This window comes from Vulpes lagopus, chromosome 7 (genome assembly GCF_018345385.1).
Source record: "Vulpes lagopus strain Blue_001 chromosome 7, ASM1834538v1, whole genome shotgun sequence".
Classification (NCBI taxonomy): domain Eukaryota; kingdom Metazoa; phylum Chordata; class Mammalia; order Carnivora; family Canidae; genus Vulpes; species Vulpes lagopus.
In genome coordinates this window covers 21502366-21527449 of record NC_054830.1, presented here as the reverse complement: position 1 = coordinate 21527449, position 25084 = coordinate 21502366, and the positions used below count along the sequence as shown (strand labels likewise).

Sequence of the window (25084 nt, the reverse complement as noted above, 5' to 3'; positions counted from 1 at the left end):
GCGCGGAGCCTCGGCCGCCGCCAGTCCCGCCGCCGCCGCCGCCGCCGCCCGTGCGTGTCCGCGTCCTGGTCCCCCGCAGCCCCGCCGCCGGCCGCGCCATGGAGGGCTACCACAAGCCTGACCAGCAGAAGCTGCAGGCCCTGAAGGACACGGCCAACCGCCTGCGCATCAGCTCCATCCAGGCCACCACGGCGGCCGGCTCGGGGTGAGCGGGGGCGCGGGGCGCGGCGGGGCGCGGGGCGCGGGGCGCGGGGCGCGGGGCGCGGGGCGCGGGGCGCGGGCGGGAGGGCGCCGTTCCGGAGGCCGCGGCCGCTGCGGGCGCGCCTGCACCGCCCGAGGGAGGGGCGCGGGGCGCGGGGCGCGGGGCGCGGGGCGGTGGCGGGGACGCGCGCTCGCTCGGCCCGGGCCGGAGGCGCCTTCCGCCGCGGCGCGCGCTCTCGGCCGGGCTTCCGTCCGCTGCGCCTGGGCCTCGGGCCTCGGGCCTCGGGCCTCGGGCCTCGGGCCTCGGGCCTCGGCCGCCCCCACCCCCCCGCCCGGCGCGGCTCCCCTGCTGCTCGGCGGCGCGGACGGGGCTCGGGAATCCCGGGCCTGCGCCGCGCGCCCTACACGCCCCTGTGCGGGCGCCGCTGCCCGCCTTCCCCTGCGGATGCGGAGACCGAGGCCCGGGTTGGAGCCCCTGCCCGAGGCGACGCGGGAGAGCCGGGCTGGAGTGCACGCCTAATGCCTCATTTTGCAGGAGGCTGGGAGGCCGGGCCTCTGCCCCCGCGCCTCCCACGGCCCCTCCCCTCGCGTTCACGTCCCTGCCCCGGGGTTGGGGCCCGAGTCTGGAGCCTGGATGAGAGGGCGGGGCGGGGCGGGGGCGCGGGCAGGAAGGTGGCCATGTGCCTGCAGAAGGCTGCAGAAGGCTGGCACGCGGCGCGCAGGGGACGGCTAAGATGTGACCTGCGGGAGGCGGGAGCAGCGGGAGGGCGGACGTGGAGGCTGGAGGACGGGGGCCGAGGCCCGGCCCGGGCCAGCTGCCAGCTGCACTTTCCCCAAGGCAGGGGCGGGAGGCCCATCCCCCTACATTCTTTCCCGCCCGCCTTTCCGGCTCCGAAGGTGCAGAACGGCTGCTGCTGGTCCAGGGAGCCTCCCCTGAAGGTAGCGGGGCCTGTGGTAGTCACAGCCCCGAGCAGCTGGAGGCCTTCGCCGAGGTAGCTGGGAGGGCAGGCGGGCGAGTTGCTCCAGAGGCTGGTTCCCACTCTGTAAAATGGGAACAATTGTAGCTCCCATTCACTGGGCGGCTGCAGGGATTCCAGCCCCTCCCTAGGGGCCTGGCCTGAGGCTTGGGAGACAGCCCTGGCCGGATTGATGAAGTGCTTTAGAGGGTTGGGTAGGGGGTGATTTACAGGAATCTTTCCAACCAAGCTGTGTGCTTAGAACAATGACAAAATTCTAGCTTCTGGCCAGTGTCCTACAGGATATGTTATTAAGGAGTAAATATCTCTTTTGACTTTCAGGATGAGTACTCCCCTTTTGTGCCTTCAAGACACCCATTTCTCAGAAGAGATTAGACCTTTCTTGGCAGGTGGCTTCTCTCCCACCCCACTCCCATGCATGCTTTGAATCCATTATCTCCGTTCTGTGTCAGACTTACCCATTCTGTGTGGTGTCCCTTGCCTCGGCAGGGATTTGGCTTACTCTCAGCACCCCTCTCCTGTGTACTAGAGCTGTCTAGCCCCAGGCTCTTAGGGGATCTAGCTGGACAGACTGCAGTTACCCATCTAGGTAGTGTTAACATATCTGAGCATCTTGCAGGGCTGCAGACAATTACAGGGTCACCGAGCACCCAAATAGGCATCCCTGGCACGACACGGAGCATCCTTTATTGATAATATTGTCTTGTGCCTTTTGAGAATAACCACTTAAGGGACATGCTATTGCATTGTCTGAGGCTGGGGCGTTCAGTAAGTTGCCCAAGCTGGTCATTGGTGGCTGGTTGTTCAGCACTGCCGAGCAAGGGGCTCGTGTTGGTTGGAAGACTTCTGGGGCTGGCGGCCAGGGCCAGGCTGGAAAACAGAAGCTGGGAAGGGGATGACCGGGGATAGCGACGGCAGACGTTAGCCAGTCTGGAGGCACTTGGAGAGAAATGACATAACATCACTGCTGTGGGGAGCCTCCCAATTGTAGGTGGGTCTCCTGACACTTTGTTAGATAATTGAAAACCCACAGGAAAAAGATACAGTATGTAGGCTGTTACACCCTGGTTTACATTGTAATGACTTGGGAGGAACTCAACTGAGCTCACAAAGTATCAACTTGCCGAAAGAAAGAGCATGGAAGACTGATTTTTGTGGGTTTGCTAGCCTGTGAAGACACAGGAGAGACTTAGAGAAAACTTCTTTTTCAGAAGGAAGTAATGCTGCTACACAACTCTTGTCACAAGAGGGATGTTTGAGGGTGTGTGCTGAGCTGGGTGTGCACAGAAGATGGTCCGGGAGGACTTGGGGTCAGGGCACTGCTCTGGTCCCCAAATGTCCACCTTGAGGCCCGGGCCCAGTGTGGGCAGCAGCCACAGCTAAAGTGACCATCCCTTTGGGATGCCCCTTCTCTGGGGATCTGACACCTTGGTATCTTGGTGGCTTTCCCATTCCTGTGCCTGACCCTACGTTGTCAGTGGAGCTCCATGGGCCCTGGGGGTGAGGACACTGGCCTCTGTGTCAGGGCAGCCGAGGGACAAAGCCCTCACAGAGAGCTCTTTGTGGAGACAGCAGCGACAGTGGCCCGAGCTTCTCCGGTATCCTGTCCCTCTGTGTGCTGAGGAAACGGTGGCCTTGTCAGAAGTGGCCTGGCTGCTGAGGCTGGTGGTGAAGATTTTATGGTCTCATTGACCAGGGCTTGGCTCTGGCCGTATCCAAACAGCTCTATGTGATATCTGAGGACACCTTCAGAATTAGGCCTGGATGGGGTGGGGGTTGTGCCTTTAGTGAGTCCCTAGGGCTCTGGCTGGTAGGCACCTCACTCCAGCTCTTTTCTGAGCAGCTGTGCCCTTGTCAGAAAGGCCCTTCTTGGGAAGTTTCCCCGTCTTTAAAGGAGAGGTCCATAGATGAGTGGTTTTCACAGTGAGTCACTCCCCAGTGGGACTGGGGAGAGTGGGATGTGCAGGCTCTGGGGTCCTGCCACCTGCAGTCATGAGCTTCACATCCTGGAGGTCCGTGTAACTTTGAAGTGGCTGGAAGCACAGTGCTGCTCCGCAGCTCCGGTATTCGGGGACTCTGGCTGAGTGCTCAGAGGGCCCCTTCATGGCCTAGGCTCCTTTGAATCTTTGGCCTCTTCTAGGCCCTGTCTCTGGGCGGAAACCTGCTGCTAGGGCCTCCTCCTCCTTTGGGGCTGCTTTCCACCCCAGCCTGGTGCTGACTGAGGCAAGAGTACAGCTCGTTGAGATTACCCCAGCTGCGTTGCCCAACTCGGTGTGAAAACATGAGGCTGTCCTAGAGTGACTCAGTTCTTTGCCTGAGTGACCTCTGAACTCAGCAGGGCTGGTGGTCAGTGTTTCTTGAAACCAGGAAACTGCTTAGGGTCTAGCTGAGATGTTTTCATGGTTTCTCATCAGCCCTGACTGTATCACGGCCCCTGTCATAGGTGCTGATCCATGGACTTTGCTTCTTTAGGCAGGCCTGTGGTCACTAGAGTCTGGACCCACAAAACCCGGAACTTTCTTGTTGCCACAGACCACAGCTATCTGTGTGCCCGGAGCACTCTGAGGATTGGGACCTGCCCAGAGGTGGGTCCTTAGGCAGTCTCTGTGCTCTCATCCTGAACGGTGAGGCAGTCTGTTCAGAGTTGGGGGTGGTGGTGCCGGTGCTTGTAGGGGCCAAGAAGTCCAGCAGCAGGTGGGTCTGGCCAACTGGAGCCTGCACTGTTGGAGCTTCTTGCCCAGAAGTTGCAATTGGAGCCTGAATGAATCTCTGAGGGCTGCACAGCTGGACAGGGGAATGTGGACATTTGAGAACTTCCTATGCTGGGTGCTCCCCACCTTTGATAAACAAATCTGCAACAGCTCTATTGAGGTATAATATGCAAATCAGAACATTTTATGAGTACAGTTCAGTGGGTTTAGTAAACTTTGTAAATTTTTTTTAATATTTTATTTATTTGAGAGAGAAAGAGATAGACTGAGCACAAGCTGGGGGGGGGGCAGAGGCAGAGGGAGAAGCAGACACCCTGCTGAGCAGGGAGCCCCACTCAATCCCAGGACCCTGAGATCATGACCTGAGCTGAAGGCTGACGCTTAACTGACTGAGCCACCCAGGTGCCCCATAAACTTGGTAAATTAACAGATTTTATTTATTTATTCATTGACACAGAGAGAGAGGCAGAGACACAGACAGAGCGAGAGGGAGAAGTGGGCTCCATGCAGGGAGCCCAACGTGGGACTCGATCCCGGGTCTCCAGGATCACACCCCAGGCTGCAGGTGGCCCCAAACCGCTGCGCCACCAGGGCTGCCCTACCTCATCCAATTTTTAGGACACTTCATCACTCCTCAAAGTCCCTCGTGCTCATTTGCACTCATTCCCAGCTCCCAGGCAACCACTAATCTACTTTCTGTAAATCTAATTTTTCTGGACATTTCATATCAGTGGAATCCTACAGAATGAGATCTTTGGAGTCTGTCTTTTTTCACCTAGCATAATGTTTGGAAGGTCTTGCATATGGTAGCATGTGGCAGTACTTGATTATTTTTACTCCTGAATATTCCATTGTGTGGATATACCTCATTTTATCTGCTCATCAGTTTCTCTTAGCACTTTGGTTTTGTCCTTGCTTTTCTGATGGTAGGCTTTGCAACCTTGGGCAAGTCACTTCCCTTCTGTGGGCCTTAGTCGTTCCATCCTCAAAATGAGAAAGTTAGGCTTAATCTCTGATACATTAAGTGTAAATACTGAACAACTGCCATTTTTCTGTATACTGTGCCAAGCTCTTTGCACATGTACTACCTCATTCGGTGAGGTTATATTAGTATCTCCGTGTTTACTGAGGTTCAGAGAGGTCACATCCCTCGAATCTCAGAGCCAAGATACATCATTTGTTCATCTGTGCAGTTTGTGCCAGGTGCTGTTCAGGCCCGAGAATACAACAATGAAAAGGGTCAGAGTCCCTCCGTTCGTGGAGCTTGTGTTGCAGTAGGATAAACAGGCAGTAAATAAGCACTGTAATGTCAAGTGGTGATAAGTGTAAAATGAGGGGAAGTAGAGGTATTTATAGATAGTGTGGCAAGGGAGGGCTTCTCAGAGGACGTGGCATGGGGGTAAACAGTGGAAGAAGCACTCTGAGGTCTGGAGTCAGAGTCCTTCTGGGACTAGGGCAGTTCTGGGAAGAGAAAGAACAAGGACTGCTTCCAGGGTTCATTTCCACACTGCACCCTGGGATTCCCTCCTGAGTATTTTTGTTTAAGTAAATATATACCTTAAAAAAAGAGCATAAAAAATGCACATATGTTGTAGATAATACACCTCTATGTGTCTACTGCCAGGCTTAAGAACAAGAACATTACAGTGCTTTAAAACTCCTGGGTGTCACTCCTCCTCCAGAAAGAGCTGCACTCTGAATTTTACATTTTCATTTCTTTGTTTTTCTTATTGTTTTATAACATTTTTATATCTCCATAAATAGGATGGTCTTCTGTGGTCTACAGATCCTTTGTAGTGCATTTTGCTTACATGGTATATTAGTGAGGTAATGTTGGTGTTGGATATGTATAGTTCACTCATTGTCCTGTGCTGCATAGTATTCCGTTATACAGACATAGTGTGATTAACCTATTCCACTGATGCGCGTGGGTGGCCTCCAGGTGTGGCCACCACAAACAATGCAAGGACAGCCTCTGTGTTTCCTGGAGCGCACATGAAGGGATGCAGGCGCACATTTTGCTGGGGGAGCATGTCTGCTAGTTGAGTCGCTGGGCCTTAGGGAATATGCATCTGCTGATTGGTTTCTTTGTAACAGTCAAAAGATTGTGTGGGCTTTCTATTTCTTCTTGAGTCAGTTTTAGTAAATTTTTTTTTCCCTAGACATTTTTCTGTTTTGAAATTTATTTGCATCAGGTGGTTTGCAGTATTGTATTCTCTATTAGGCCTCTTCTTCCTTTTCTGGTACTTGCTGTTCTCTTTTTCTGGATTCCACCTCATCAGAAGTTTACTAAATTTGTACTCTTATTTTCTTTCTTTCTTTCTTTTTTTTTTTAAGAGCTAATTCTTGGCCTTGACTTTTTTTTTTTTTTTTGTATATTTGTCTTCTATTTTATGAATTTCTATTCTTTTTTAAGATTTTATTTATTTATTTATTTATTTATTTATTTATTTATTTACTTATGAGAGAGAGAGAATAAGCAATGGGGAGTGACGGAGAGAGAGAGAAAAAAGCAGTTTCCCTGCTGAGCAGAGAGCTTGACATGGGGCTCGATCCCAGGACTCCTGGATCATGACCAAAGCTGAAGGCAGATGCTTAACTGATTGAGCCACCCCAGGTGCCCCCATGAATTTCTGTTATTATCTTTCTACTGTCTGAGCTCACTCCCATTTTTCTAACCTTTGTTTCTTAGCTGTGGGTTTTCAACTCTTTTGATTTTTACTTTCTTCGTTGGGTACTTCTTTCTTTTACACAGCAGGTTATTTCTGTTTGTACTTTTACACACTGAGATTGCCCCAGTGAAGCTGTTCTAGGTGCTTGGCCTCCCCGGTTTGTTCATCTGCTGAGAAGCCTTGTGTGTCCTTGCGATGCAGGCCCAACTTGAATATGGTGGGAGAGGGGTCACTTTGTGGGGGCTAGCAGCTGTATGTCTTGCTAACAGAGCAGCCTCGCCAGGGGTGAGGTGCCTTCTCTCTACTTTTCCTGCAGGGAAACTGGTGAGCAGGTAAAATGTGTGCTAAGGGGAGGAGACGGGGGACACCTGGAAGAATGTGTCCTCTGCGTGGTGGGACCTTTGAGACATTTAGGCCTTGTTCTAAGCAATCAGTGCCCCCTTCATAGATGAGCGAATTGGGACTGGAAGTGGACTGTTGGGGCCAGTGAAGGTTTTGGACAAACTTGTAGTCCCTGTGTGTCACAAAGAGTAGGACATAAAGTACCCTAAAGCCTCCATGGCAGCCCCACCTCCCAACTGTCTCTAGCCAGTTTGCATTCATGGATGTGTCACAACAACGGAGGTGGGGCCTCCACCCACAGATGTCCCCCACGCCCCCCAGACAGGCCGGGGTTGCAGGGAAATCTCAAGCTCTGAAGCCACAGACTCCATACACTTTCAGCCCTGACGTTCCTGTAGTAGGCTGAGCTTACAAGTAACCATCTCCTGTGTGCTCAGCACTCCACAGTTTACAGAGGCTTGGCTAGTTTCAGTCCTTGGCTAGTTTCTTCCCTGCTGCTTGCCCCTTGGTCTGCAGGGCATCTGGTCCCCACCGGCCCATGAGAAGGTGGAAGCACTGAGGAGTTTGGCATCTGGTCTTCTGGCAGATGGTGGTGGCCATTGGTGAACCTTGCGCTTCAGAAGCATTCTCTTACTCGGCCTCCCAGCGCCCCCATATTTACAGATGGAGGAGCTGAGCCTCAGGGAGGTGAAGCACTTGCTCTGTATGTCTTTACTCTGTGGGTGTGAGGACAGGGCCAGCAGTGAGGCCAGGATGCAGGCTTTGGAGGGAATGACGTTGTAGGTGCACCCCTCACAGACCTGGCCGAGAAGGGGCGCTCTTCAACTTCTGATGTCTCTTCATGGCTGACCTTCTCCCTCCCATCATATCTGTCCTGCCCAGGCCTGGGCATGCTTCCACCACATGCAGAAAGGGCTTGTGCCTCACCACTTATCCCTGATGCTTCCGTGGGGGAATGTCAACCTGGGATCAGAGGTGGGCTGGGCAGGTGGAGCTCCTGCCCTGGCTGCCTGCCTTGTCCACTGAGTGGCCTGGCCCAATCTCCATCCACCCCCTTCCCCAGCTTCTCAGCATGGTGTCATAACTCCTGAAACGGGATCCTCAGAGACCTGGTGCCCTGGGAGGTTGGGGGGGGCAGGAGGTCAACCGGATTGGTGTTGACTGGGATGTCCTCCAGCTAAGTTCAGCATTAGGGACGAGGGAGGGGGGGGTCCCTGCCCAGCAGAGCAAGGTTTCCTATTTATGTCTCCTCACCTCCCTCTTTCAGGCTTAGTGTCTTTTTCCCCATGACCAGGAGTTCATAGAGATGGCTAAGTATAAGATGATTGTGTGCTGGGAATGTGGTACTAAACCAGCATGGACAGTTCTGGGGTTCTCTACTAATGTGTCTGTGCTGGGAGTGACTCACCCCTTAACCCAGTACGGGGAGCCAACTGGCAGGGGAGGAGGGAGGAGTGCGTGAACTCTAGGTGTTGCATGTGCCCTTGGGTTTGGCATTGGGCATGTTTCTGTGTTGGATCTCTGAGCAGCTCAGAGGGCTGCGCTAAGCTGCATGGAGCGGGTGGCTGGGAGGCATGTGCCCTGAGGCTGACATGTTCACGGAACTGTGGACCAGGGGGATGTTGGGGCCAGCCAGGAATTCCAGCATGTCCTGGCGCCTGGACTGGGTTCATCATGAGGGTCCTAAGAGACCCCAACAAGTCTCAGCTAAGGTGTAACCCTTGTGCTTTCTGTTATTTGTGTAAATTGTTATTTCTGAAGAACTGCGTTTCGCAGAGCAAAAAGCTAAAGAAAGGGGAAAGCCCTTGAGTGCCACCAACCACCACCACCACCACTCCAGGGCTGGAAAGGCAGCTTCTTGCTTTTGTCAGCAGCCGCCCCTCAGCCCTTGTCACAGGCAGAAAGGGTTTTCATTTTTTCATGACCAGGAGTCTTTGTAGAAGATGAGATAATATGTTTTGCCTTTTAGATTCTGCACAAAAGCTTGGCTCCTAATGGCTACACCAGCCTTTCCCATGCTAGTTGAAAAATGGCCAAGTAACCCAGTGATGCCTAGGGGAGCCCAAGGCCCCACTTACCCAACTTACCCAACTGCCAGCCCTATGTACGGAGGCTGCTGGGAGCTTTGTGGTCACTCCGTGAGCCTTCTCTCTTCCTTCCTGCCCATGGCCTAAGAGAACCAGCACCTCTGGGGGCCTGGGAAGGGGGGGGTGCCCCTCACAAGTGGGTCCTGAGCAGGGCCACTAGGATGTAGCTCACTGGTCAGACATAGAGTGGTCACTCCTCCCCAGCTGCTGAGTCCTTCTAGCTGCTTCTAGAAGCCATGAGGTAAGAACTAGGCTCTACCCTCCAGCCTCAGCGCTGCCTTGAGGCCCAATCTCCTGGGTACACCTTCTTTCTTAGTCTAGTCAAGCCCCAGAATTTTTCAGTTGCTGTGTCTCTCGGGGTCTGGGCTGTTGGGCCCCAGGAGGGTGTGACCCCAATAGTGGCATCCTTAAGACCCCATGCAGCCCTCCCAGGAGCAGGAGCATGTGGCTCTCTGATTAGCTAGGCCTGTGACTCCTTGGCACATGTACCCCCGGGGCCTGGGGTGAGCCCTGTAGCTCAGAGGCTCAGGGCCATGATGCGTGTGTCTCTCTCTCTCCTGGCCCACAGCCACCCCACGTCATGCTGCAGTGCCGCGGAGATCATGGCTGTCCTCTTTTTCCACACCATGCGCTACAAGCCCCTGGACCCCCGGAACCCACACAACGACCGCTTTGTGCTCTCCAAGGTAGGAGCCCAGCGTGCCACCCTCCCCCTGGGCCAGGTGTCACATGGGCCCTGGAACGGTGAGAAGGTGCTGGCAGCGAGTGATCTCCGAAGGGACCTGCCCCTAGTAAGCCCGGCCCCCATCTGCCCTTTCTACCCACACTCCCTGACTGCCGGCCCAGCCCATCCCTTGGCGTCTTACTCTGGGCTGACCCAGCTGATATACTTAAGCCAGGTTGAGACCTAAACAACTGAACTAGTTGAGGACAGTGAAAATGATCTGCTTGGGGTTATGCCCTGTTTTGAGTCACTAGGCTGGACTCAAGTCCAGGTCTGGGATACAGCTTTGTGGCCTGGTGCACGTGTCTTTCTCTGCCGGCGCCCCAGGGCCCGTGCTTGCTCCCTGAGGAGTGGTGGTGCACTGGAGCAGGGTCTGGGATGAGGCACCAGTCCCACCACTCAAGCATGAGAATCACAGCCACAAACCATGCCACAGACCCCTGAAATCCACCTGTAGCCAGGCCTGACCCTGTGGCCTCTGGGCTTCCAGGGCAGGCATGAGAGCTTAGAAGTCTGTCCAAGTCTGCTCACATGCCAGAAACCAGGGATTAGGGCGGCCAGCTGCCTGCTGGGATTTTGGCATCAGCTGGCCTCACAGCTGTGCTCCCCCTGCACCTGTCCCAGGGCTCGTTCGGCCTTGGCTGTGGGAGCTCGGGCTGGAGAAGGATGGAAGAGGGCTGTGGCCTTCACTCGCCACCTCAACTAGGCCCCACTTTCTGTGTGGCGGGAAAAGCCCCCAAGCATCGGCCTCCCAGCTGATGCCCCCTCCATCACTCACTCATCCCCTGGACAGGGCCACGCGGCTCCTATCCTGTACGCCGTCTGGGCTGAGGCCGGCTTCCTGCCCGAGGAGGAGCTGCTGAACCTGAGGAAGATCACCTCTGACTTGGACGGGCACCCCGTCCCGGTAAGCACTCCCACCCCCACCCCCACCCCTGCCCCTGCCAGAAGCAGCACAGGCTTCTGTCTCTACTTCCTGTTTTTCAAGGCATGTGGGAAGGGGAGGTGGGGTGCCCACTGAGAGACTGAGGTGTCGAAAGGAGGGGAGGAAGTGAGTGTTTCCAGGGCACACTCTTCACCCCAAGCTGGTGCTTAAGGACAAGACCTTTTAAGGCCCCAGCCCAGGGGTCAGCTGCAGAGAAGACCTCTCCCCAGGCCCCACACACCCAGGGTCCCTGCCCCCCCAGGACCACCTTGCCCTTGTCCACACAGCTTGGGAGAAGAGGTTCACCACAAAGTGAGTTGGGGTCACAGCAAGATGTGGTGACACCCCAAAGAAGGGTCCCACCTTACTCCCCAGTGCTGGCCCCTGCAAGTGTTTGGAGTTTGTAGGTTTCCATGAAAACTCACTCCTCATCTGGGCACCCAGTAGAGCCAGATGTTTCGTCAGTCTTGTCATGGATGGGTGTGAGGTGGGCCATGCGGGAGCCTGAGGTCACACGGCTCCCTTGTGAGTATTGCTGGGGTTTGCACCACACCCACAGTTACCGTTACTGGAGAGTGAGAACTCACACCCTGGGTGGAGGCTGCCCTGGTGCTGGGCCTTTGTGCACACCCAGCACCTGGATCAGTGGGGCCCCTGAAGCTGGGGACCTGGGAGGGTCATTGGGAAATGCTGCTGTGTCGTGTGTTGTGTTCTCCCCCACCTGCCGTGCTGTGAATAACTGTGGCCCTCTCCTACGACAGAAACAAGCTTTCACCGACGTGGCCACTGGCTCCCTGGGCCAGGGCCTTGGGGCCGCTTGCGGGATGGCCTACACAGGCAAATACTTTGACAAAGCCAGGTAAGACTTCCACTCCCCAACTCTACGCTCAGGAGTTCTGTAAAGTGGCTACGCCTTAATCATTGCCCCTGGGTACCTCCTCTTGCGGTACGGGATAGAAGCTAAGTAACCCGCATGTGAGACCATGACAGGCACCATTTTCAGATGAGGAAGTAGGCTCATAGGAGCAGAGGGACATACTCAGTGTCCCTTCCTAGTGACAGCAGGGCCAGGCGTGCACCTGGAGTCATTGGGCTGGTGAGTTCCTGTGGTGTCCCAGGATCAGTGTCTGGACCCTAAAATCTCAGAAGGCTATGTTCCCATTGTCTGACGAAACACTCACATGCCCAGGCTCGAGCCACCTACCTTTATCTCAGGGAAGGAGATGATGTGTTCTGCAGGGTTCTGGGCATCCCCGAGCCCCACCTGTCAGCCAGAGAAAGGACAGACACTGGGGAGATGGACTTACGGGGAGGGGGCAGGTAGCCAGATCAGAGAGGTTTGCTGCTGCAGCACGGTGCAGTTTGGAAGAGAACCCCCTTGTGGCAGATCTCAGCCACAGGGCTGTGTGCTGTGTGGCCAGATTTGGGGTCATGACTGTGGGCCGCCTGAAGAGAGGGATGCTGCACTGCAGTGAGCACCTACTGTGTGCAGAGGAGGGGAGTCCTGAGACCCCTCTCCAGGAGGGGAGCTGAGGTTTTGAGGCTTTCCAGACCCTCTGGGGACCAAGCTCAGCTACACCAGAAGTGATTCACCATGAAGTGAAGAAAGGCACAAAGAATGGGATGTATGTTTAAGAGTATTTTATTTGGCACAGAACCAGAGATGTGAGTTAATTATTCCCTACAGATGCTTGAAATAATTCCCCGTGAAGGGTCATTTCCTGACCCTAACATAATGGAACAAGCCAGTGTAGGGAGAAGTTTAGCTGGGTTCCCAGCAGCCAGGGTTGGCTAAGGCTCAGGCCCTTGGACTGTACCTTGCAGCGAGGCAGGGGCAGGGGCGTGCAGGGACTTACCCTGCTCCCCGAGGTAGGGGCCCGATAGAGTTGCTCTGGCTTCCAGTCACATCTCTCCCATCCATCAGCCAGGGAACATAGGTCAAGTTGGCTCTCTTTCATTTCTCTTTTAAATAATTTTGTGTGAATTACCAAATACCAGGTCTGTGTGAAAAATACGGAAATGCATTAAAAAGAAATGAAGGTTTTCCTGTTCTCAGCTGCCTCCCATTTGAATCTCACTTAACATATCCTATTTCATCCATGTTATTGTGAGAAGAAACTTACCCTTTGTATTCTGTTCTTTAGAGAAATAGAAAAATCTAAACATTGTGTGTTTTTTCCCTTAACTGTCAAAAGCTAGTTTTAACGTTTGCATAATGCTTTTTCTGTTTTATGGGTATGCTGTAGCCCATGAGGCGTCCTGTTGTTGTGGGACAGTTGAGGTGCTTTTCAGATGCCTCTGGGGCACATGTTGGGGTCCCTTCTCTTCAGGGAAGCTCATGACTGGGCTTCTGCAGACCTCCCCAGCGTCTCCTCGGGGTCGCACGCCCTCCGGGCTGAACCCAGAGGCTGTGCTCCACCCTTGGCCCCGGTCTGACTTCCACAGAAGAGGGTGTGAGGTTGGGAAGGCAGCTGTAGTGCTTTCCTGGAATCTTCCCAGGCAAATCAGATGCGTTGCAGTCTCTCTGACCTTGGCGCGATTAGGTTACTTAATTCTGGGAGCTGCTGTCCCTCTCCTGGCCCCATGAGCCAGATGCAACCCTCTGCAGCATCCCTGGGCTCCCCCTGCAGCCTGCCGAGGAGAGAGGAGACCAGCCTGGGGACAGGACACAGCGTCCGATAGGCTCCTACGACTGTGGGTCCCGAGACCCAGCTCTTCGCCCAGGAACCTGTGGCGGAAGGCACCAGACAGAGGGAGGATGCAGGAGCCCCCCTCCCTGACCTGGCAGCTCACAGAAGCGCTGAGTCATGCTGACGACGCTGCCATTGGCCACTGCCTCTCCCCCAGCTCTCCAGCTCCCTGGCCTTAGGCATGGAAGCCAGAGGCCCTGAAGCTGGAATAGTTCGGCTGCGGCCAACTCCAGGGCTGTTGCCTGCCGCAGCGACAAAACAGCTGTGTCCCCTCTGCGGCTGTCCAGGCACGAGCCTCACTCCCTGGGGCCACACAGCTGGACATGGCCTGGAAAGGGGAGGATCTTGCCTCTGCTCCATCTGTGTGTGTTCCTAGACAGCAAGGAGTGGACAGTGTGGGCTTAGGTGCTCAGACCAGTGTTTGATCCCCCACTCAGCTCTTCCCCTGCCGTGTGGCCTTTAGACAAGCCCCTTGGCGTTTGAGCCTGCTTTCTTGTCTGTGATTTGGAAGTAACAACTGTACTTAATTCAAGGCCAGGGCTGCTCAGCACAGAGGACCCCTGGGTGCCACGCAGTGGCCCATGGATGATGGGATCGTTGTGTCTAATACCCGTGGCCACTGCTCCTCAGCCACCCCTGTTCCCACCCCCCTGCCACCCATATCTCGGGGGTGGGGATCAGGGTCCCTGAACTGGTCTCCCCCACCTCTAGCCTCACCCTCCTTGGCTCTACCCTCCCTAGGATCCAGAGGAGGCTCTGTTGACCAGTAACTTGCCCCAGACTCCGTCTTATTTTTACCAGGTCACACTGCCTTTGAAGCCATCATGGTTGCCTTATTGACCCCAGGGGTAGAGAAAGGGCTGGGCCTAGCATGAATCTTGGGGTGAGAATCAGTCTTGGAAGAACCTTGGGGAGAGCCCATCTTATAGGCACTGTCCCCACCATGAGCCCGGTCCTGCGTGTCCCCGTTAGTACCCTTCTCTCACCTGGCAACTTACCCTGGGCTGCTCCTGGTGGCTCACCTTGGCCTCCCCAGCCCGTTCCCAGGATCCGGTCCCCAGGGCTCCCTAGCACTCCCAGTTCCTACGTGAGTGGAGTGAAGTAGACCCACCCCATGCCAGTGGCTCAAGCCCTGTCTCCCCACGGATAGTAGTCACTCGTCACCCCCAATGCTTGCTCATTTTTCCTTGTGCCCTGATAACCCCTGTTCTCTGAATCTTATAGAACAGAACCCTGGATGTGGACCCAGGCTGGATAGTAGGGACCTGACCGCATGTGCTGCATGTCACGTGCGGCTACTGCTCCATTCCCCAGGGGGACAGGCTCTCTGGGAGGGACAGGCAGGGAGCATGGTGCCCTGGGTGAGAGGGGCTAGCCTCTGACCCACCTTCTTTCCACAGCTACCGCGTCTACTGCATGTTGGGAGATGGGGAGCTGTCGGAGGGCTCCGTGTGGGAGGCCATGGCTTTTGCCAGCATCTACAAACTGGACAACCTGATTGCCATTCTTGACATCAACCGCCTGGGCCAGAGCGACCCCACCCCACTGCAACACCAGGTGGACATCTACCAGAAGCGTTGTGAGTCCTTTGGGTAAGTTTGGGGCTGTGGCCTGAGCACCCTCCCAGCAGAGGAGCCATCCAAGCTGGAATCTTTTCAGGTTTGGGGGTCAGAGTCAGCTAGAGGCCAAGCCTCATCTAAAGAAAGTGTCTATTCTTCAGTGTTTGGCTCATAATTTCACACTTAAAGTGGCAACCCAGGCTGCCAGCCTGGAGCTGTGGGCTGAGGCCCAGTGCTAGTGAATTCCTTTACTGGTGAGGTGGTGGACATGATAGTTGTCAGAGCCTCCATGTAATGTGACTGCGCACATCCTCATTTTGTTCTTAGCTGAGGTGGGATGAGTGGCGCAGTGTGAACCGGGCCTGCTTGGTGAGGCTAAGGGACATGTAGCTCTTGAGGGGTTTGAGCATTGGTTTTGGGGTCACATGTTACCAAGCAGGGAGGTCATCTGGGTGGGTGTTAGCCAGAGGGGCCCTCCGCTCAGTGTCCCTCTCCTACCCCAAATAAAAGCTGAGCTGCAACTGGGGCTCCAGGGCCCCAGGGCCCTCACGCTCAGCCTCAGCTGAGGAGACTGGACGACAGGCCTCCAGGCCCACCCTTTGTAGATGAGTCGGCCTGGAGAAGGCCAAGGTGGGCTTGCAGTCCCTGGTTACACAGCAGCCATGGTTTGGTATTTCTGATGACTGACCTAAGAGAGAGAGCAAACTGTCAGAGGAGAAACTAGGCCACCAAGTGTCCCAAGAGCCTCCTTAAGCTTCACTGGCTGGGGACTTGGCACATAACCCTGGCAGTGTCTCTGGATCTATAACCTGCATCCTGACGTCCTTGCCACGTGACGTTGGGCAGGTTATTCCATCTACAGTGTCTGTCTCAGGGCCTGGCCCCAGGGCTTGTGCTGAGGCTCCAGGGGGTTCACGTGTGTTGTGCTTGGCCCAGTGCCTGCGCAGAATTGGGTGCTCAGGACATGTTAGCTCCTATTGTATTACCATTAATTTGACAAGAGTCCCAGAAAGGGCTGCCTTAAAGAGAAAGATTTGCTTGCCCAGGCTGCTTCCGAATTCTGTTTGGCAGCTTGACTCATCTGTGTCTTATTGATTGATTGATTGAGCCAGCAAGCAAGAGAGAGAGAGAGAGTACAAGTGGTGGAGGGGACAGAGGGGGAAGGAGAAGCAGGCTCCATGCAGGGAGCCCAATACAGATCCCAGGGTCCTGGGATCATGACCTGAAGCCGAAAGCAGACACTTAGCCAACTGAGCCACCCAGGCATCCTGGCTTATTTGATAAATATTTCCAATACCACAACCAGCATCTGTGGAGTGACCAGTTGTGTTCCTTAAACAAAAATTGGGCCAGTGGGATCCCTGGGTTGCTCAGTGGTTTAGCATCTGCCTTCAGTCCAGGGCGTGATCCTGCAGTCCCGGGATCGAGTCCCCACATCGGGCTTCCTGCATGGAGCCTGCTTCTCCCTCTGCCTGTGTCTCTGTCTCTGTCTCTGTCTCTCTCTCTCTCTCTCTCTCTCTCTCTCTCACGAATAAATAAGATCTTAAAAAAAAAAAATTTGGGCCAAAACATTTTGAAGAATTGAACAGCAGATAGAATGCAGAACCAGGGCATTGTCCCCAGTGCAGCTCTCGGGAAATAAGTAGATTTCAGGAAACCAGTACATCAGGCACAAAAGAGAAAATAAATAAACCAAGCTTTGAATTACTGAAGAAAGAGGAAGAAAAACTGTTTGGGGACAATTCAGAAGAAGTAAAATAATGTAAAAAGGATAAAGACAGGGACAACTGGGTGGCTCAACGGTTGAGCCCCTGCCTTTGGCCCAGGGCGTGATCCTAGAGTCCCGGGATTGAGTCCCACATCAGGCTTCCTACATGGAGCCTGCTTTTCCCTCTGTGTCTCTGACTCTCTCTCTCTGTGTGTGTGTGTCTCTCATGAATAAATAAAATCTTAAAAAAAAAAAAAAAAAAGGATAAAGACAAGAGAAAATAAAACCAAAGGTGGAAACAAACTCTTTAGCCTTTCCCAGATGGCAGCCATGCAGCAGAGTGAGGGCAGCCTTTCCCCAGGGGCCCCTGACGCTCACCATTGCCTCTGTCCGCAGCTGGCACGCTGTCATCGTGGACGGACACAGCGTGGAAGAGCTGTGCAAGGCCTTTGGCCAGGCCAAGCACCAGCCAACGGCCATCATCGCCAAGACCTTCAAGGGGCGGGGGATCCCAGGTCTGTCTGCATCACACCCCACCCCACCCCACCCCACCCCTGCGCTTGGTTCCCTTGGCCAACTGAGGCAGTGTGGGTTTCCACTGTGGGACATGTTTCTGCAGTCTTGTGTCTGGGGAAGCATCAGGCCTTTGCTACCTTACACCAGGTGCAGTGGGCCAGGGAAGGAGAAGCAGGAGACACCATGCTCTGTGAGGGAACTCAGTGATCAGCATGGCTGAGCCAGGATTGGAGACTGGGTCAGGTGGGGGGGGGGGGGGCCTTCGGGAGAACCTGCGGGTCAGGAGAAAGGACCGGTGTGACATGGTCCCCCATACCCTTGGTGTCCTCTGCACGGCGTCCTCTGCTGCAGAGTCCAGAGAACCTGGGAAAACTGGGTTCTCCCTCAAGAGGATACCCTGCACATAGTGGTGAAGTGCTTCCAGGGTCCTCTGGCAGAGAGCCTGGCAGGGTCTAGAAGGTGGTTCCTGACTGGGCCTGAGGTCCTGCAGGTGTAAGCTGCTCCCTGACACCCAGGCCCCTTGGGCTCCAAACCCCTGGGGCTGAGGCAGCCCTAGCCCCTGTTAGACATGGGAAAACGTGGCTAGAAGTGGTTGAGAACTTGCCCGGGGACATGGGGCCTGACTACAGACCATGGGCCAGCTTCTCTGTGCCACATGCCCCGGTGGCCCACCTGCCCGTGTGGACTTAAGGCAAATGAAGAGAAGCACTGGTGTGTGGGGGAAGGTGCACGGCTCTGGGGCCTTCAGGGAGGGGGTGGACATTGAGGAGAGGACTTTGGGGTATTGACACCACCTCAATGCTGCTGCCTGGCTCGGATCCCTCAGGTGTTAGTGCCAAGTGGGATCTGGAAACCTCAGAGGTTTTGGGGGGTTTCTGGGGGCCTAGAGGGAGACTGGATGCTGTGTCAGAGAAGTCAGTCCCTGGGTTGAGGTGACCTAGGAGGAGGGGACTCTTGGTCCCCGCATAGCAAGTCAGCATGGTGAGGGATGCACCTGGGTCCCATTCTGCTGCACACCAGTGCAGTGGGTGACCTAGATAATTCTCAGACTGCTCTGGGCCTCAGCTTCCCCTCTAATGGCCAGAACCCATTCAACAAACTGAACAGAATTGCTGAGCAGATCCTTCCCTGCAGCTGGGGAGGTGGTGCAGAGGCCCATGCATGCTTCCCTCCCCACTTGCTTGTCAGCTAGCTCCTGGAGAACTGGCAGCTATTCAGTAGGTGCCAGGCATGTGGACTCCTGGTCACCATGACCCTCCTTTCCCAACCCCTGTGGCACCCAGCATGGAGCTCTGCCTCACTCCTGCCCTGTGTTTTTCCCTTCAGGGGGGCCTCCTGGCCTGCCCTCACCTGTTGGAGACTCAGCCCCACAGAGCAGCTTCCTGCTCCTCAGGAGCTACGGTCTTACTGGGCCCTCTGCCCTCCCCCGTCATACCCACAGGGATCGAGGATAAGGATGCTTGGCATGGGAAGCCCCTCCCCAAAAACATGGCTGATCAGATTGTCCAGGAAATATACAACCAGATCCAGAGCCAAAAGAAGATCCTCGTGACTCCCCCACAAGAGGATGCCCCTTCTGTGAACATTACCAACATCCGCATGCCAAGCCCACCCAGCTATAAAGTTGGGGACAAGGTACAGAGTTGGCCTTTGCTTTTCAGGTCTGGCTGGGGTGGCTATGATTCTCTGGTTCCCTGAGGCTGGGCTGAGATGTGTCTCTGGGGGGCTGGGAAAGGGAGATAGGGGAGATTAGTTCAGGGTGAGGAGGAATCCTGAGGTGTTGATCCTGCCATTTCCATGAGGACAACCAACTCTGAAATTACTTACCTGCAGAGGCTCAGAGAGGTCCAGAGACTTACCCACAGTCACACAGCAAGCTACTGGCAGCAGTGGGATCAAAGCCCATGCACCTGAGTCCCCCCATCTCTGGCCCTTCAGCCTGAGTCCCTAGGTCTGAGCTCAAGACTCCCCCGTGTGTGGTCTAGCAGAGCCTAGGCCCTGTCCTGCTCTAGGCCCTTCCCCATGTGAACCCACACTGGGCTTCCTGACTCCCAGGTCCTCTGTGTTGCTGTGCAGAGTGGGGTAAGTTCACAGACCTCTGTCACAGGGGTAGGGAAATTGGGGGTGCTAGAACACCCTCTGCCCCTCAGATGGCTCACAGATGGGCTGGGACCAAGGGGCTGCAGGGACTTTGGAGACATTGAGTGTAGAAGTTCTCATTGGTAAACTTACAGAAGTTAAATTTCCACAGGACTGTGTGTTGTTGAGCTTCCTTTTTCTGCCCCTTTTCCTCCCTAAAAGCTGTGGCCTCCAGGGGCTGAGCCAGACTTCAGGCCCCATGCCCACCCCAGTGCTCAGAGCCCACTTGCTCTCCTCCCCACAGATAGCCACCCGCAAGGCCTACGGACAGGCCCTGGCTAAGCTGGGCCGCGCCCATGATCGCATCATCGCCCTGGATGGGGACACCAAGAATTCCACCTTCTCAGAGATCTTCAGAAAGGAGCACCCAGACCGCTTCATTGAGTGCTACATTGCTGAGCAGAACATGGTGGGTACCAGGGGTGGGCAGGTGGGTGCCAGTGCCAGACACAGGGCTGAGGTCCTCTTGCTCCTTTGGGCAGCTGTGTTGGCAATGCCAGGTGTCTGCTGGAGGGCAGCCCAGGGAGACCACAGGAGCAGCTAGGAGCCAGCTTTGGCCTCCAGTAACTGCAGTGGCAAGGGAGACGAATGTATGTGAGCTGTGCAGGTGCAAATGTACTGGATGCGTACAGACAGGAGCGCTAAATGGGCTGCAGGTGCACATAGGAAAGGCTGTCTGTAGGCCATGTGTGGTGGAATGGCTGTCTCTTGGGGAAACCGGCCTTCTAGGCGGTAGGGCAAGAGCAGTCCCAAGGAGAACATGAGGGGCCTAGCAGCCATGGTCCTCTCGCCAAGGAGCCCAGCCTAGCCTGCGGGCACCTAGCAGTGGGGAGCTTCGTCTGAAGGTCACTGGTTCTACCTTATCCAAAGTTCTTTCTCCAGATGAACTTGAAGTTGTCTCTCTGGGGCTTCTAGGCTTGCCAGCTGGAGGATCCAGACTAAACTGGCACGGTATACGGGCTGGGGAGGCCCCAGGTGCTGGAGCACGAGGGCTCACATCAGGTGACAGGTTCAAGATTTATTTATTCGTGAGAGACACAGAGAGAGGCAGAGACACAGAGGAAGAAGCAGGGTCCATGCAGGGAGCCCGATGCAGGACTCGATCCTGGGATTGAGATTACGCCCTGAGCCGAAGGCAGGCACTCAACTGCTGAGCCACCCAGGGGTCCCAAAGATTTTATTTTTTATTTTTTATTGTTTTATTTACTTGGAAGAGAGAGTGAGTGAGAGCACAAGCAGAGGCAAGGGAGAAGCAGGCTCCCCACCAACCAAGGAGCCCAGCTCGGGGCTCGATCCTACAACCCCAAGATTGTGACCTGAGCTGAAAGCAGACACTTAACCAGCTGAACCACCCAGATGCCCCTCGCCCAGGAAAATAATTTTAAGAGAATTTTTGAAGTGGTTATTTCAAGTCCAGTGAGTTCAATATTCAGAAAAGCTGTGGAATCCGTGGGTATGTAGGAATCTCTTACATGGGAAAAGGAAAATCTAGTCACTAGGATGACTGGATCCTCCAACTGTCAAGAGAGGTGTGAGCTTCTGGGCTCCCCGGCTACCCTCTCACTCCTCTTCAGGGCTGACACTGTTGCTGTCCCCTAGGTCAGTGTCGCGGTGGGCTGTGCCACACGCAACAGGACGGTGCCCTTCTGCAGCGCTTTTGGTGCCTTCTTCACACGGGCCTTTGATCAGATTCGCATGGCGGCCATCTCCGAGAGCAACATCAACTTCTGTGGCTCCCACTGTGGTGTGTCCATTGGTGAGTTGAATGGGGCCAGGACACCTGCACCTGTACTTCTCTGGATTTCTGGACCAGGAGGTTGTGGGGAGTGGGGGCAGGATTCCTTTCCATAGGTGGGGGGCTCACTTCTGCTCTATCTATCCTCTCCCACACCCCAGGGGAAGATGGGCCATCTCAGATGGCTCTGGAAGATCTGGCCATGTTTCGGTCCATCCCCACTGCTACGATCTTTTACCCAAGTGACGCGGTGTCTACAGAGAAGGCGGTGGAATTAGCAGCCAACACAAAGGTTGGTCACATGGCTGTTTGCGACGTGGGGGTGGGAGGTCAGCATCCCAACGCAGAGCTGGTCCTTTACTGCCCCACAGTGGTGTCTCCTGACCACGCCACTGGTGTTTGTAGCTTGTGGAAGTGAGACCAGGAAAAACAAAACACCCATTGCCCTTTCTGCTGGGTGGCAGACACTGCGGACCCGTCACTGTACTCTCCCCACTGAGAATCCTGGCAGCCCCTGCCTATCTTGGCTGTTGACCCCTGTCTCCTCCCCAAGTTGGGCTCTCCGAGACCAAGAATGTGCTGAGTAACGTGGTCTGGACCAAAAGCCCCAGTGCCGTAGACCCCCTTCCTCTGCCAGACGCACTCTGTGGGGAGCATCCCCACTTAGAGACCGGCCTTCATGGAAGAACAGCTGTTTTCCATGTGAGGCCTGGGGCTGGCAAAGCCGCTGGGCTGCTCTCACCCCAGAAAGTGTCTAGAGAGGTGCACACCAGAGAGGACAAGACAGTCCCTTTTCCTGCTGGGGAGGGGTGGCCTGTGGGGACAGTGGGGTGGAAGTTTGTGGGTAAGGAGTAGTGGCCCTTCTACAAAGAATCCGCTCCCCAAGGTTGCCCATGCATGCCACATCCTGTCATCCTTTGTCATTCTGTTTTCGTTCTAGGGCATCTGCTTCATCCGGACCAGCCGCCCAGAAAACGCCATCATCTATAACAACAATGAGGATTTCCAAATCAAACAAGCCAAGGTCAGTGCCTCTCATGCCCCAGTGAGACCCCAAAACCAGGGTCCACCCACCCCAGGCCACCAGTCCCTGAACCTCATTGGCTCCGGTGTCATCTCCAGGTGGTCCTGAGGAGCAAGGATGACCAGGTGACTGTGATTGGGGCCGGAGTGACCCTACACGAGGCCTTGGCTGCTGCTGACCTGCTGAAGAAAGGTAAGGAGGGATCCCAGCAAGTCTTTTTTTTTTTTTTTTTTTTCCCCCCAGCAAGTCTTAGATCAGCTGCTGATGGCATATGAGGTCTTGGGGGTGAGAAGGAATTTCATCCAATTAAATGATAATAATGAAAAAAAAAATGATAGTAATGAAAACCACTTTTTTTTTTTTTTTTAAAGTAGGCTCCATGGAGCCCAACACAGGGCTTGAACTCAGGACTCTGAGATCAAGAGTCAGACACTTAACTGACTGAGCTACTCAGGCATCCCATAAAAACCATCCTTTGAGACCTTAAGACTGTGTGGTGGGCATGATGCTAAGTGTCAGGGCTGCAGTGGCCTTAGGTCCTGCCCCCGGCCCTGGAGTTGAGGTGCCCTAGCACGGTGGTCAGGTCACGGGTTGTAGAGCCTGCTCGTAGGCCTGAATCACCACTTAGTAGGGCACTGGTCAAGTTACTCAGCATTACCATGCTTCCGTCTCCCCATCCATAAAATGGAGGTACTGTCACTGTCCCTCCCGGTGGGACTGTCCTGAGAATTTAATAAGTGTGACCTAGCATTATCATCATCATCATACAGGTTCACAGATGTTAGCTGCTGACAGTCGGGGAGACAGAGTTACGCAGCGTCAGAGCAGTGCCCCAGCGTAGCCGTGCTGAGCAGGAAGCAGGCACATGGGGGGTGTCCTTAGGAAAGTGACCTCAGGTGGGAAGAGGAACTGATAAGCAGAGAGGCCCCGGGCAGAAGGAACGGCGTGTACGGAGCGGAGCGCCGGGGAGCTGGAGAGAAGCCGGGGGAGGGCTTGACGGGGCCCTCGGCCCTCTGAGGCCGTTCTGCTGGGTCCTCGCCTGACCTGGCGCCTGTGCCTGCAGCCGCGGCTCCTGGCCCCTCCCCTCGTAAGCCCTGGCGCAGCCTCACATCAGACGCTTGGAACTGTCCTCCGGCTTCCCCTGTGTCTTCAAAGGCATCTGGGAGGATGAAGCAAAGCTGTGCGGGTCTCGGCCCCGCCACTCAGTGTTTTTTGGTGGTCCCCAGGCTGAGGGTCTCTGGCCCCGGATGTGAGGAAAGAGAAAGAGGTGCTTCTCTCCCCTGAGACCAGACGCATCTAAGGGGGTGGAGGATGCCAGAGGACGTGGGTGCCACAGATAAGCAGAGAAGGGGGGAAGCCACTGGGGAGGTGGCAGACATGAGATGATAGGAACAGAGGGACAGATGGTCTCCCCAGAATAGGGACAGGCCTAGGCGATAACTGTTAGGACCCCACGAGCGACCCTCACCCTTCAAAGGGCACACCCACAGCACCCAGTGCATTCCCCTCAGCCACGCCCCTGGGTTTTCTCCCCTCACAGAGAAGATCAACATTCGTGTGTTGGACCCCTTCACCATCAAGCCCCTGGACAGAAATCTCATTCTCGAAAGCGCTCGTGCGACCAAGGGCAGGATCGTCACCGTGGAGGACCATTACTATGAAGGTAACAGGCCCTGGGCCGGAGAGCCAGGCCCCGACGGGTCAGGGAAGGGCCGCAGAGGGCTGGACGTCCCTCCTTCATCCCGCCCCAGGGTGGCAGCTGGGACTCAGCCTCCTGTTGGCTGCAGGCGTGGCTGGGGACCCGGCAGACTTGGCTACTAGGATGACTCCTTGGGGCCCCTCCCACCCAGGGCGCACAGGAGGATCTTGACTTTGCTTGAGAGGAGGAAGGGTGGCCTACGTCCCTGATAGAGTTGGGCATTGAGTCTGTTGTGAGGAATCAAGCTGGGACAGCAGCACAGAATTTCTGTCTTCCCGGGTCCTTCGCCCGGCAGCCCCCCACAAGCACGCAGCACCCCTCCTCCAGGGCAGGCTTTCCACCAGGGAGAGATGGGCGTAGACTGGGGTCAAGGACAGATGCTCATTCATCTGGGGCAGCTGCCCAGAGGATGGTGTTAAACGTGATTCAGAGGCCACATTTGGGCTGAGGAAGAAACACGGTGGTGATGGGTGGATGGTGTGTGCTCCGGCTGCCGGCCTGAGGGAGGGTGGTGTACATGCTGGCTCCGTCCTCGGGGAAGGGAAGTACTGTGATAGGCAAAGGGCCGAGGAGCAGGCCCTCCCCATCGCCCACCCTGAGACCACATCGCCTGATTCCCCTCCTTTCCTTTACCAGGTGGCATAGGTGAGGCAGTGTCCTCTGCCTTGGTGGGTGAGCCTGGCATCACCGTCTCCCGCCTTGCAGTTGGCGAGGTACCAAGAAGCGGGAAACCAGCTGAGCTGCTGAAGATGTTTGGCATTGACAGGGACGCCATCGCACAAGCTGTGAGGGACCTTGTCGCCAAGGCCTAGGGAGGGTAGGGGGTGTGAGGTAGGGGTTCTACACATTCCTGAAATTCTGGCAAAGGTGCTCAAAGATGTACGGAGTGGAGTGATAAAATATATGTTTTAAGAAAAACGAATCGGCCCTGAAGTGTTTATTTGACATGAATGCAGCCGGTGCTGGTAGAGGCAGAGAGAAGACATCGGGTCTTGTGCAGTCTCCTCCCCTGGGCCCACATCTGCCCTTAACCACCGGAACTGCTGCCCTCGAGCCGCCAGGTGACATCGTACTGCAGCCTGCCTTCCAGCCCAGAGGCTGAAACCCAGTCTCGCCTCACCCTCCCCAGCTGGCCCCAGGGAGGCTAGGGAGCAGCCTGACTGTCCGGAGGGCCACCTCACCTTCCTTACGACCCCACAGCCCCGTGGGCAGAGGTCTCCTTGGGTAGGGAAGTGTATTTCCTCCTCTCCATGCTCCCCATGCTCCTCCCCAGCTCCTCCCTATGCCCCCTTCACCTCAGAGAAGCAGGGAAACGGCAGTCCCCATCCTGGGGAAGGTGACCCTCCCTCAGGTTGGCGTCAGAGCGGCAGCACCA

The 25084-nt window shown here is 55.4% G+C and overlaps 1 protein-coding gene across 2 annotated transcripts; it reads left to right on the top strand.

The window, feature by feature from the left end:
- On the top strand, nucleotides 1–24627 carry TKT (transketolase). 2 transcript variants are annotated; one of them, XM_041762931.1, is made up of 14 exons: nucleotides 1–205; nucleotides 9559–9676; nucleotides 10508–10621; nucleotides 11401–11498; nucleotides 14730–14921; nucleotides 16993–17111; nucleotides 18554–18747; nucleotides 19496–19660; nucleotides 20851–21007; nucleotides 21148–21278; nucleotides 21927–22010; nucleotides 22109–22202; nucleotides 23551–23673; nucleotides 24346–24627. In XM_041762931.1, the coding sequence occupies exons 1-14, from the start codon at nucleotides 99–101 to the stop codon at nucleotides 24519–24521; spliced, it is 1872 nt and encodes a 623-aa protein (XP_041618865.1). In that variant the 5' UTR covers nucleotides 1–98; the 3' UTR covers nucleotides 24522–24627. The 2 variants fall into 2 exon arrangements, with proteins under 2 accessions (XP_041618865.1, XP_041618866.1); XM_041762932.1 differs by lacking the exon at nucleotides 1–205 and adding an exon at nucleotides 8195–8217.
- The last annotated feature ends 457 nt before the right edge of the window (nucleotides 24628–25084 follow it).